The sequence below is a fragment of the Enhydra lutris genome, unplaced genomic scaffold (genome assembly GCF_002288905.1).
Source record: "Enhydra lutris kenyoni isolate GAN:26980312 unplaced genomic scaffold, ASM228890v2 scaffoldscaffold50, whole genome shotgun sequence".
Taxonomy (NCBI): Eukaryota; Metazoa; Chordata; class Mammalia; order Carnivora; family Mustelidae; genus Enhydra; species Enhydra lutris.
Window position 1 is genome coordinate 12,788,846 of NW_019154134.1, and position 12,874 is coordinate 12,801,719.

At 36.9% G+C, this 12,874-nt stretch overlaps 1 protein-coding gene across 3 annotated transcripts in view; it reads left to right on the plus strand.

Moving 5' to 3' along the window:
• Positions 1 to 12,874, plus strand: part of LOC111156937 (importin 11) — a 198,945-nt gene that overhangs the window by 120,359 nt on the left and 65,712 nt on the right. For all 3 annotated transcript variants that reach the window (XM_022518094.1, XM_022518096.1, XM_022518095.1), the window contains exon 27: positions 1,619 to 1,740. In XM_022518094.1, coding sequence (XP_022373802.1) covers positions 1,619 to 1,740 — 122 coding nt within the window. The remainder of the gene's footprint in view (positions 1 to 1,618; positions 1,741 to 12,874) is intronic.

A 12,874-nucleotide genomic window follows, 5' to 3' on the forward strand; every position in this document is an offset into this window, starting at 1 on the left:
ACCGTGATGGCATGGAGCTCAGTCCCATGACTCTGAGATCATGACCTGGGCAGAAATCAAGAGTGGCATACTTACCCAGCTGAGCTACCCAGGCACCTGACTATTTATTACTTTTAAAAAACTGTTGAAGTATTTCTTGGAAAATACGTAGAGGCATAAAAGTAGAAAAGTATGAGAACTTAAGATTGACTTTAAGTTACCAACATTCATGAGGTAGAGATTTTGATATTAAATGCGTTTTTTAAAAATGTGGACATTTATATAAGTGGACAAGTGTTTATGAGGCAAACCCTGAGATTCACATTCAGTCTGTATGAACACTACAGTTGGTTGTGTTTTACTTTCTAGATTCTAAGTGTATCAGTGTATCAGTCAGGGTCCTCCAGAAAAAAATAGAATCTAGTGTGTGTGTGTGTTTGCATGTACATACATACCACACCAAACACACACACGAAGACAAGAGAAAATGGGAGGAGAGAATGGGCGGGGGGAAGTAGGAAGGTAGTGATTTTAAGGAATTGGTTTATTTTAAAGATTATGAGGACTGGCAAGTTCTAACTTTTTAGCGATACTGAAAACTCAAACAGGATTTCTGTGTTACAGTCTAGAGGCAAGATTTCTTCTTTTCTGGGAAACCTTAATTTTTGGTCTTACGACAAAATTCACCTGATTGAATGAAGCCTAACCTCACATTATCTAGGGTAATCTCTTTTCTTTAAAGTTACCTCTTTGTACATGTTAATCATATCTACAAAATGTTTTCACAGCAACATCTAGACTAGTATTTAACCATACAACTGGACACCTTAGCCTAAATAAGGTTGATAGGTACAATTAACCAGCAAACTTTCTACTTCTGCATTATGTTGATTTCTTTTTTTTTTTTTTTTTTAAGATTTTTATTTATTTGAGAGAGGGAGTGTGAGCGAGAGTGTGTAATCAGCAGGAGGACCAGAGCAAGAGGGAGAATTGGACTTCCCACTGAGCAGTGAGCCCAATGCGGGGCTCGATCTCAGGACCCTGAGATCATGACCCGAGTGGAAGCAGACATTTAACTGACTGAGCCACCCAAGTGCCCCTTATGTTCATTTATTTTTAATATTGCATATAATGTCTTAGAAACTGGTTTATTTTTCTTTGAAATTCTGCAGGTTGAGATTGCAATCTGCCCTTCCCTCTGAAAGTAGCAATGAATCAGTCCAACAAACTACACCTTAAACATTTAAATATTTCATCATCTAACTGAATAACTGTAACCTAAGTACAAGTTGACAATTTTGAAAAATGCATTTACGTTTTTAGTACAGAAGAATGTATTGCATTCGTGATTTAGTAAATAAAAAATTACGAAAACCGCCCATCGGCTATATATTGGTTTTGAGCAGCCTGTTTAGCTCTCAGAATAAATTGGTTCCCAAGATTAATTAGAGTCATTTTCTGGTTTTGCTCAAATTATTCCTTTCCAGCTCAAGGCTGGTCCCAGTTTCTGGTATTCCAATTCTGTGGTTTGTTGGAATTAAACTTCAACCATGCCTTATGAGGTTTTAGCCTTTAACAGTACTTATCCACAAGTAATTAGCATTTCAGACATCGTGAGATGCCTCTTCTCTTTTTTCAGATGGATCAGCTTTTGGGAAATATGATTGAAATGTGGGTTGATCGCATGGACAACATTACGCAACCTGAAAGAAGAAAACTTTCAGCTTTGGCTTTGCTCTCTCTTCTGCCATCTGATAATAGGTGAGAAAATATTTTTTAGAATTTTTTTAAAACATCAAAATATTATCACCTTTTTTTTGCCATTGTTATTGCTGCATGTTGCTGGGCAGTATTGTTTTGTGTATATGTATGCTCATTTTGTTAGTAGATAATGCTGGGGCAGATATTGGTCTAGATCTAATAAGATGTGAATGGGAGTGGTGGGCACTACAGTTCAACTTGGTCAAATTCATTTAATTAATTTTTGTCTGAATTTTCATTTTTTTAGAATCAGATTTTATTAGACTTAGGTCATTTTTAAATATAAGATGAATAATATATCAATAGCAGTTCATAAAAAGGATCTTCATAATTCAAAAGAATGTTACATAATCTTTTTTTTTTGGATTATCTTTAAAGAAGCTTGCAAGTACTTTTTTTCTTATTACATTGATGAAATCATTTTATTATAGTTTACAAACTTTGTTAAAATTCTCATTTCTGTAAAGCAAATGCAAAATGCTTTGTTTTGGGCATTAGACACAAATATCGATTTTCTTTATTTTTACCCGTCTTTGTGGTTTTGCAGTATCTGCTTGAATTTTTTTTTTTTTTTGGTACTTTTAATTTTAAAGGCATAAAAGCGGGTCGTAAGACTTGATTTTGTATGAGAAAAATAAAGTAGATCGTTTTGTCTTTGGGAACTTTCTGAACACATCTTTCCTAATGATTAATTAGTGAAATAAATCCAGTTAGCTTTAGAAATCCTTGTTAAAAATGTAGGTATTATTTATTTCTAATATGATAGTTTGAGTTAAGCACATAGGTACTTGTTTTGTCCTAATACCATAATCATAGATTCTGATTACTGAGCATGTACTGTATGTCTTTATATTTCAATACATTTATATCTCATTCAGTTTTTAATATAGTTCTGAGATATAGGCATGATTCTTCTTATAGAGCAAAGAAAGAACTTAAAAATGTAAACTAACTTGTCTAGGGTGTGGCATGTATGTTCTATTCATGTATATTTTGACCTGGGGCAACTTGATTCCAGGGTTTGCTCTTTTTAACTACGAAAATGGTGCTCTTTTGCAGGTAGACACCCACAAGACCAGTACATTTCCTCACTGTGAAATTGAGTGGCATTTTATTTTTGAAAACCAAATTTTAGCTCCTAGTATTTTATTGCTGTTTCCTTTTCTTAATGGATAAATAGTGATTGAGGTTATTCAGACCTTTAAAATTGAAGAGTTAAAGAACCTGGCCTTTGGCAGTAGCCAGCACTCTGTAAACATTTGTGGAATAAATTAATGAATGGAAAAAAGTTAAGGTTAGAAAAACATGTTAGGGTTTTTTCTAACATAAAGTACTGAAATTACTGAAGGTAAATTAGAAGTGACACATTAAATGAAGGGTATCTAATTGTATCTAAAGCATATTTGTTTAACATTTTTTTATGAGACAACTGTTTGCTTTAATATTTTATTTTATGTAAGTGTGTGGTCAAAAAACACTAAAGTGGCCAAAATAGTCAGCTTCTCTCAGGAAAATACAAGATTTCTTAAAGTCAGGAATAGACCATGGTGGGGGGCAGGGGCAGGTGTCTCATGTCATCCTGTCTAAATTGAGGGGCAGAACTTTAATAAGACTTGGAATTCTCTTAAACATGAAGATTTCAGATTGAAAAGTTGGGAGAAGATAGTTGAGATAGGAAGATCAGATCTTGTTTTTAAAAATAAAGTAAGTATTAGAAAAATCTTATGGGCACCAATGAATTCGTGTCATCCTAAGGGTACCAAGAAAGTCTTAAATAATGTAGTGATAGAATTCTAAAGAATAATTACTGAACTTTATAGTTGGCTTAATGACTAAAGAAACCAGTAGATACAGAATATGTAATGATCTGCAAACAAAAAACTAAATTGCTGTATAATTTTCCCACATAGTCATTGGCCCATGATAGAACTTAAAAAGATTTATATTCACATTTCTAGTGAAAGGTAATGTGGGATTTTAGGACAGCTTTATTGTTTTATCACTTTTCCTCTACTTAAACTACAGAGTTGTTGGAGTTTGGGAGAATTTTCCCCTTTCTGCGTCCCCAGTAATAATACCTGGTTAATCTCTCATGTAATAGCAATTTTCTGTTTCTGCATTTCTTTTAGACATTGCAGTTTAACGTTTTCTTTGCCTGAAATAAGTAGATCTAACAAATAATGTTCACGGTGATTTTTTTAATCATCTAAATTGGGAAATGTTTTCTTCTCTTACTATAACAGATTTTCAAATGCAGAAATACACTGTTCTAAAGCATGGTTTCTCACATATAGTACTAGTGATATTTAGGGACAGATGATTATTTGGGTTTTGGGTGTTTTTCCTAAGATTTTTGCGGGGGGGGGGGTGCTTACACACAAGCCAGGGGGAGGGGTAGAGGGAGAAAAGAAGAGAAATCCTCAAGCAGACTCCTTGCTGAGCAGAAAGTCCAACATGGGGCTTGATCCCAGGACCCAGAGATCATGACCTGAGCCAAAATCAAGAGTTGGATGCTCAACCAACTGAGCCACCCAGGCGCCCCTTTTTTAAAGAGGGGGCAGCAGAAGCAGAGAGAATCTTAAGCAAGCTCCACGCCCAGTGTGGAGCTGGACAAGGGGCTCGATGTCAGGACCTTGAGATCATGATATTCGCTGGGATCAGAGGAGTCAGACACTTAGTCTGACTGAGGCACCCAGGTGCCCCCAGATGATTATTTGTTATGGGGAACTACCTGGCGCCTTGTAACATACCTGCAGCACCTCTGCCCTTTAGATGCCAGTAGAACTTCTAACCTTCAGTTGAGAATCACTGCTCTAAAGAATGACCATTTGAGAAACAATTAAACTCTCCTTTACCCTAATCCACTAGTTCTGTTCAGAAATGTGGTAAAAACTCTAGACTTCAGAGCCACTCTGAAATCCCAGTGCCACTGGTGACTTGCTGATGATGATGACTGTGTTAACTTGTATTAGCTGTGGCTAAGTTTCCTTGTTTTTAAAATGTATGTGTGTTCCTAATGGACAGTTGTAAAGATTACGTGCGTTTACGTGTGCAAGGTCAGACTGCCTGGATAGATGCGGTTAGCTGTTTTTATTTCATCCCTTTCTTCCTTTCTCATGTATTCATCCATTTACTGTAGTACAGAGTTCTAAAAGTAAAAGTCCCTGTGTGTACATGCCTTCATTTTTACTTCAGTACGGTTTCAGGTATATTGAGTATCTGACACCTATTCATTATTTATTGTAAAATTGTGTGTTAACCACACATGTTCTAAGGAATGGCACTTTGTATTCAGAATTATCACCTACTTAAGAAACTGCCTTTATAATAAACTCCTGAAGTGTCAGATTTACTAAACCTGCTTGGATTGGACATATTTCTTGTTTATCTCAAAATTAGTATATATAATACCCACATTTGGAAATTTATTATTATTTAAGAAATTTCTAAGATAGTTTCTAAGATAAATCCTTTTACAACTTTTAAAACGTTAGACTAGTCGAATCAAGGTAACAGTTTCCAAAGAGTAATATTTTGGTATAGTTTAAACATGATTAAATGAAAGACAAGTTTATAATTTTTAAAATGTAGACATGTTGTTTTACCTGAGTTACGCTTTGTTTAAGCTGACTGCTTTTAAATGAGTATTTAACATGGTAGACTTTTGGGGCACCTGTTTGGCTCAGTCAAAAGAAAAGAGCATGTGACTTGATCTCAGGGTTGTGAGTTTCAGCCCCGTGTTGGGTATAGAGATTACTTAAAACAAATTAAAAAAAAGAAAAACACAACATGATAGACTTTAATTTTCATCCCTTACAGTAGAGAGCATTTTTTACTTCTACGTCACGTATTCTTTAGTATAGTATTTTCTTTTATCTGTAAATCTTTGACTGCAGATTTTAGTAGCTTTCCTATAGTAAAAATTGGTTCTCAGTTTTTTTTAGTCTTTCACAAGAAAAATGCTTTAGAAACATCGTGTCTGGGAACAGCTTTATTGAGATATAATTCATAGACCATACATTTTACCCACATAAAGTGTACAATTGAGTAGTATTTAGAAAACTTAGTCATGTAGCCATCACCACAGTTGATTTTAGAACATTTTCATCACTTCCAGAAGGAAGCATGTACTGTTATGTACTCTTCATTTTCTCACCACATCCCTGCCCCCAGCTCAAGACATCAGAGCAAGGGCTTGAGAGTAGTAAGGATGGAGAATAGAAGATGCATCCTAGAAAGACAAGGCCTTCAAGGTAGAGTCAGTTTTATTCTCTGTGAATTGTGCAATGATTAGTTTCCATCTAACAATGCTGCTAAAGATAATCTACTAGTCTTGTGGGGAAGTTATTTTAATCCATTTTGCTGCTGCCCAACTTGTCACATATTGGAAATGCTAGGATTCAGGTCTTTAAATTTTCATCTGATGTTTGCTTTCCTCCTTGTTGCCAGCATTTGGTCTTTGCTTATTCATTCATTTATTTGTTGAGTAGACATTACTAAATATGAATGTGTCATTAGTAGGTCCTGAGTGCTTTAAAATGCAGGTTTGATTGTTATTCAGATACGGTGAGGCCATCAGATCAGGGGATAGTTGCCATTGAAAGATACTTTGTCATTCACAGTTCCCAAGAGGAGGATGCATGCCATATCACACAGAACCACAAGGAAACACCATGGTTGGTCTGCACATGGAGTGAGGACACAGTGTGGGCAAGAGCTTTTAATATGGTTTCCATGGGAAGGAATGGGAAAGCAAGGGTCAGGTGGTTTAGGATTGGCTAGTTTAAATAGTTTTGGTAGGCTGTAGGGTGTAGGCACTGTTGCACGTTGCTGTTAGAGGCAGGGGGATAGTGGACCCAAGTGTTAGAGCCTCATGAAAGAGGTAGCTGCGTATATGGGCTCTGGATCAGTTGGTTTGCTCCTGTAATTTATGCAGGAAGGCAGTCTTTTACTGTCTCTCTGAATTGGGTAACCCTGGGAGGGTCAGTCTCTCCAGGGTCAAAAAGGCCCCATTGGTCAAACCATCAGCATATGGAAAGATAAGGAGGCATGATTAATATACTGAATATTAACCAACTTTTGTTCTTAGCAGCATGCTTAACACCTTAGTAGGTCCACAGCAAGTTTAACGAATGAATGAAAAATGAATTTAATATACTTACACTGTAATAGTGTGCTGTTTTGGGCGCCTGGGTGGCTCAGAGGGTTAAGCCTCTGCCTTCGGCTCAGGTCATGATCTCAGGGTCTTGGGATCGAGCCCCACATCAGGCTCTCTGCTCAGCAGGGAGCCTGCTTCCTCCTCTCTCTCTGCCTGTCTCTCTGCCTACTTGTGATCTCTGTCTGTCAAATAAATAAATAAAATCTTTAAAAAAAAAAAAATAGTGTGCTGTTTTTTCTCCCAACTAAATAACATTTGTCTGAACTTCTAAAGAATGTGCCTGAAAAATTAAGCTAACTTGATCTCTCAGTCTGTCAGCCCTGGGAAAAAGTATAGCATACTTTTTGGTCACTGTATAAAGTACTACTTGAAGTAGTACCCAGATAATTGTTCAGTTTTGTCATATTAATACACAATAAAACATTTTCACATTTAGCAGCCTTAAAAAGGAGAGTTTTTGTAGCTACTCTGATTTGTAGTATTGTTGCAAATTAGGAGTTTTTTGAATGGACTTACTTTAGGCATACTTTAAATCTGTTCAGTTAGTTATATATATAAGTTTTGCATACCTGCCTGTTAATATCCTTTCTCAAACAAGAAGTATGGAATGAATTTTGATGTATTTACTTTGAAAAGGATGTATTTTTAAAATTTACAGTTGTCATTTGAACATTAAATCTACTTTTATAAATTGAGAAAGGTAGTGTGAGATTGTGGGATTTGGAATTACATTTTTGTTCTTTTTTTAAAATTTCAAATACATAATTCGATTTCTTTGCAGTTAAATAAAAATTCACTCATTCTTATTATAATCTTTTTGTTTTAACACTTGGGAAGTCAGTCTCTCTGAAAATCAATTTGCTATAATGAATAAGACAATTTATATTGTTCTGAATTGCTACAATTAAAAAATATGCACAGGGTATACAAATAAAGTATAAATAAATTCCTCAGACATTCAACAAACACTAAGTAAATCCTTTTGCATCATTTGTTATTTCCATTGTAATGATAGTTAATTTTGAAGTAAACTATAAGTGGACACATTTATTTATACTAATTATCTGCCTCAATTAAAAAAAAAACAGGGTCTCAAAAACTGGTTCTAAACTGATTAATCAAAGTCTCAATTACTAATGTATTACCAATTCTATTAGTAGATTAGAGCAGGGAGTAATTTTATGTATTTATGTATTCATTCATTTTGAGAGATGGGTAATTTTATTTTTTTTTTTTAAGATTTTATTTATTTATTTGACAGAGATCACAAGTAGGCAGAGAAACAGGCAGAGAGAGGGAGAAGGAGGCTCCCCGCCAAGCAGAGAGGCCGATGCGGGACTCGATCCCAGGACCCTGGGATCATGACCTGAGCCGAAGGCAGAGGCTTTAATCCACTGAGCCACCCAGACACCCCATGAGATGGGTAATTTTAAACAAAAGATTCTCATACGTTGTATAGGTCTGATTTTATGAATGGGTTTCCGTTAGTAGGTTGAGCTGTTACTGGAAGTCAAATTACCAATTAAAGTTACATTGTCTCTGTTGCTTCTGAAAAGCTGTGCTTTGTCTGTGTGTCAGATTGTTGTGTTTGTCTTCTAGAGCAGTCTGAGAAGACTGCCTAATGGAAACCATGCTTTTCCTCTACTTCTTGTGTGTGGTTGATAGCCAAGATGATCCAGTCTTGGCTGAGCTATTTCGGTGTGCTCTGCAATATACTAAGTTCAGAGTCAGAGTGGCAGAAAGCACCCTTAGTGATTACCCTACGCCTTAGCTGAATGATAATTCTTTCTCCCATTCCATCAAATACTGACCTGAATGTCAGTGGAATGCGGTGGCTGGGAGGAGCAAAACAGTTGCAGTCCTTCCTCTCATGAAACTTACAGTCTAGGGTTTTAGTTTTGTGGTGATTGCTCTTATTGTTGCTGCTTTTTTCCTGAAGATTAACTTGAACTGATTTCTCAAAGTTTATATCATCTCATTATATAGTAACTTGCGGAAAGGAGCAGCAAGGTGTCATTGGGGAAGTTAAGAAATTTTATTTTTCCAGAGTCGACCATAAATGAATAGTCATTATAGGATATATTGAATGGTGACTATATACCTCTCTCTCCTTGTTAGATAAGGAGACTAAAACGTGTCTAATAATTCTTGGAAATTTCAGAACTTCAGCTGTCAAGGCTCTATTTTCCATCTTCCCTTTGAATATATGGTTTACAAATAGGAGAGATACGCTTAGCTTTTTAAAATGAGTATTTGGATTAGAATGTTTTCTTTTGTATGGAATCTAATGTAGTTTGTAGTAATTACTGGTTATGATCATTCAGTTCAAATGGGGAAAATCCCTCTGTGATGAAGCTTTTAATGATTTTATTTTTTGACTAGGCTATGCATATGTATTTTTTGTTTTTTGCTGTGAATTTACAGGCTGGTTTTCTTCCCAAAGAGAAATTGAATAACATGCCTACTTTTGAGCTGGTTAATATTCATATACTGAATTTTGTTAGCTTTAATCTAATAGAAGCTGGAGGATATAGACAAGGTGGTTTAGGAAGATGAACAATTGGGGCCATAATTGCAGCTTTACTACCTTTATCTGTAGACAAAAGAGTTTTGTGAAAAAAGAGATAAATTACTAATTCCTGGGCTTGGTAATTTTTTTTTATTGAAAGATTATAGTCATTTATAAAACTCCTTTTTTAAAGCTGAACATCAGTTTTTCTGTCAGTGCTTCGAAGTCTTACTTTCTTCCCCCTTCCCCACAAAAGTTCCATCCTTTTTAAAGTGTTTGAAAGTGTTTCTGTTCCCTTACCTTAGAATTTGAATGGAAATAGTCCATTTTGGTTTTCATTTCCAATAAAGATTCACTTTATTCTGGTTCTAGCAGAGTAAAGTTACTTTGGTAAGAGTTACTTTAGGTTCCAGCAGAACCTAAATGCTCCTACATTCCTGTCCAATTATAAAGCCTATAGGACTGACACAACCAACACTGAGCAGTATTCTAAAGATTCCTGTTAAGTGCTAGAGAACCCTCCTGTGTGTTGGTGATACATCCCATTGGCACCGTTAGGATATACTATTCAGTGTGCCCTTGCATCTTAGAGCAACTATTTTTTTTTGTCTTCTGTCTCCTGTCCTAACTACTAAGGAAAGTTCCTGAATGCATGTGAATATGAGACTATACTTACAATGTCTTCCTCACATCTAGGACCGGTACCCCCATCTACAAATTAGATAAATGCTTCTGATGAACCTTTCATAAGGTGGCAGTCATCTTACAGACCTCGGTACCCTTAACAAACCAGCAACCATTGTATAGCATTAAACTTGTAAACATATCATCCAAGAGACCAAAATTATGGTTCAGATGACTTTGAAGTAGAATGAGATGAAGAGAAGTTTGTGAACGAGATTGAAGTATCAACTCTAGGCCTAAATAATTGACAGCATAGCTGTCTCCAACAAGGGTATAAAAGGAGTAAAATCACGAATCCTTGTGTACTTTCTGGTTTTTCTTGTGTAGCTAATATACCCTTATCGCTTGAAGAGCATTTACTTTTGGGGATTCTTTTCCTTGAGCTTCTGCTTTCACTCTGTCCAGCAGTTTAAGAGAGAAAAATACACATCATGATGGAGAGGAGAGCTAAATTTGGGTTCAGATGCATGTTTTACTTACTATTTATGTGACATTGCCTTTCTGGCTCTTGGTTTTTTGATGTTTCCTGTGTGAGGTAATGAAACTGGCCAGTACCTATGGGTTATTATTATTATTTTTTTAAGATTTTTATTTATTTATTTGAGAAAGAGTGGGAGAGACAGCACAAGCAGGAGGGGGGAGAGGGAGAGGGAGAAGCAGACTCCCCACTGAGCAGGGAGCCTGATGTAGGGCTCGATCCCAGGACAAAGGCAGACACTTAATCGACTGAGCCACCCAGTCACCCCTCTGTGGGTTATTTTGAGGCTAAATTGGAGAATGTATATACAATGGCCATTAGAGTGTTGAATGCATGAGAGTATTAAACGGTGAATGATTGAATATTAATCTTTTAATACTGCTATACTACTGTCTCTATTAATACCTGCTATTGTTAATGTTACTGCTGTCAGTTATTTTTTTTTTAAGATTTTATTTATTTATTTGTCAGAGAGAGTGAGCACAGGCAGAGTGGCAGGCAAAGGCAGAGGGAGAAGCAGGCTCCCTGCTGAGCAAGGAGCCCGATGTGGGACTCTATCCCAGGACGCAGGGATCATGACCTGAGCCGAAGGCATCCGCTTAACCAACTGAGCCACCCAGGCATCCCATTGCTGTCAGTTATTTTGACAAAGTGTGAAGGTACCAATTTAGGCTTTCCTGAGTCTCTCCCTCATTTACTCCGAGGCTATCTCCCATTCAGACAGTCCATATGTGACCTGCACCAACACTTGAAGAAAGACACTATCTCCCTGCAGCTGTTGCATGCAGTTACCTTTTGCATGTCTGCCAGTGCTCACTCTGCTCATTATTCCTATTCATTCATTACTTCTGTTGCTTCTCTTTCACCTTTGAGAAACTGGCAGTTATTTCCTGGAAGCCCTGGAAGAAGCTTCCATTGACTCATCTGTCCAGAGTGGTTGTGTAAAGTTGACCCTCAGTTTGCATTTGCCAAACACTTAACATAATCATAGAATGTACAGCGAAACAGCAGCATGTGCTCTTCTTGTTAACATTCATCAGCAGTGGAGCCCTTAAATCCCCAGATTTATTAGAGATCCAGGAAAAAGATTTGGAGTAGAGACTATAGGTTGAAGGGAAACTGGAGAAAGCAGGTGGAATTCTGGGTGGTAAAAGGGCCCCAGTTTTGTTGCCTTACCTGAAATCTTTGCCATCCTTGGACATTTTTTATTTGTCTTCCATTTGTTCATTTGTCAAACTCCTTCTAATTTCTCAGCCTAAAAGTGATTTCTGCCTTCTTGAAATTTTTGGACTGCATCATACATTCATTATCATGTATTGCTTGCTCTGCTTTTGTGCTTTTTATGTATCTTACCTCCGGGCTTTTTGGAGGTCGGACCCATGTGCCCAGGGCGTATAGTGAAAAGCTTACGGTTTAGGCTCTGAACCACGCTGTGTAGATTTGAGTTCTGGCTCCTGAAATCACTGTGTGATCTTGAGCAAGGTATTTAACATATCTCTACCCTCATCTATAAAATAGAGCTACACTGTTGGATTGTTCTGTGTATTAAGTTGACATAATGCATGTATGGTACTTAGGACAGTGCTTAGGAAGTGGTGTATGCTCAGTGTAAATAAATTCTGGTTGTGGTGATGATAATGTTTTACAGATTTTTTTTTTCTCTGCTTAACACCAGACATAGGGTACTCGCTTATAGAATACCCTGCATGGTCAGGATATTATTATCATGAGTTTGTCGACTGAACAGTTACTCTCTCACAGAACACCTTGGGTTCCTTGAAATCAGGGAACAGATTTTATCTTTAGTATCCTTCGAGTCTAGCACAGTGTTTGACACACATAGGCTTACAATAATATGCCTGAACTGGATATATTTAATTACCAATGCATTGTTCTCTTCTCAGTCTTGGATAGTTCCAAAAACCCAATTATTCATGTCAAAAACTTGGAAATTGTCTTTGGCAACGTGACGTCTTGCTGTTCACATGTAATCCATCACCAAAGCTGTTGACTGCACCTCTAAATATATCTCAAATCCATACCCTCCATTTCCAGTATCTTCTACTTACTCTTCCTAGGCTGTCGCATTAGCCTCCTAAACGGCTCTTCCCTCCAAGCCATATTCCACAGAGAAGATGACAGCCATGTTTTAAAAGCAGAAATGATCTTATTCCTCTTCTAGTTCAAAACCCGTTCGTGGTCTCCATGGGACAACCAGTCGGGATTTTCCTTACCTCTTAAGCCCTATTCCACCCTGGTCTCTCTGAGTCGTTTCTACCAGCCTTGCTTGCCGTTCTCTTTCTTT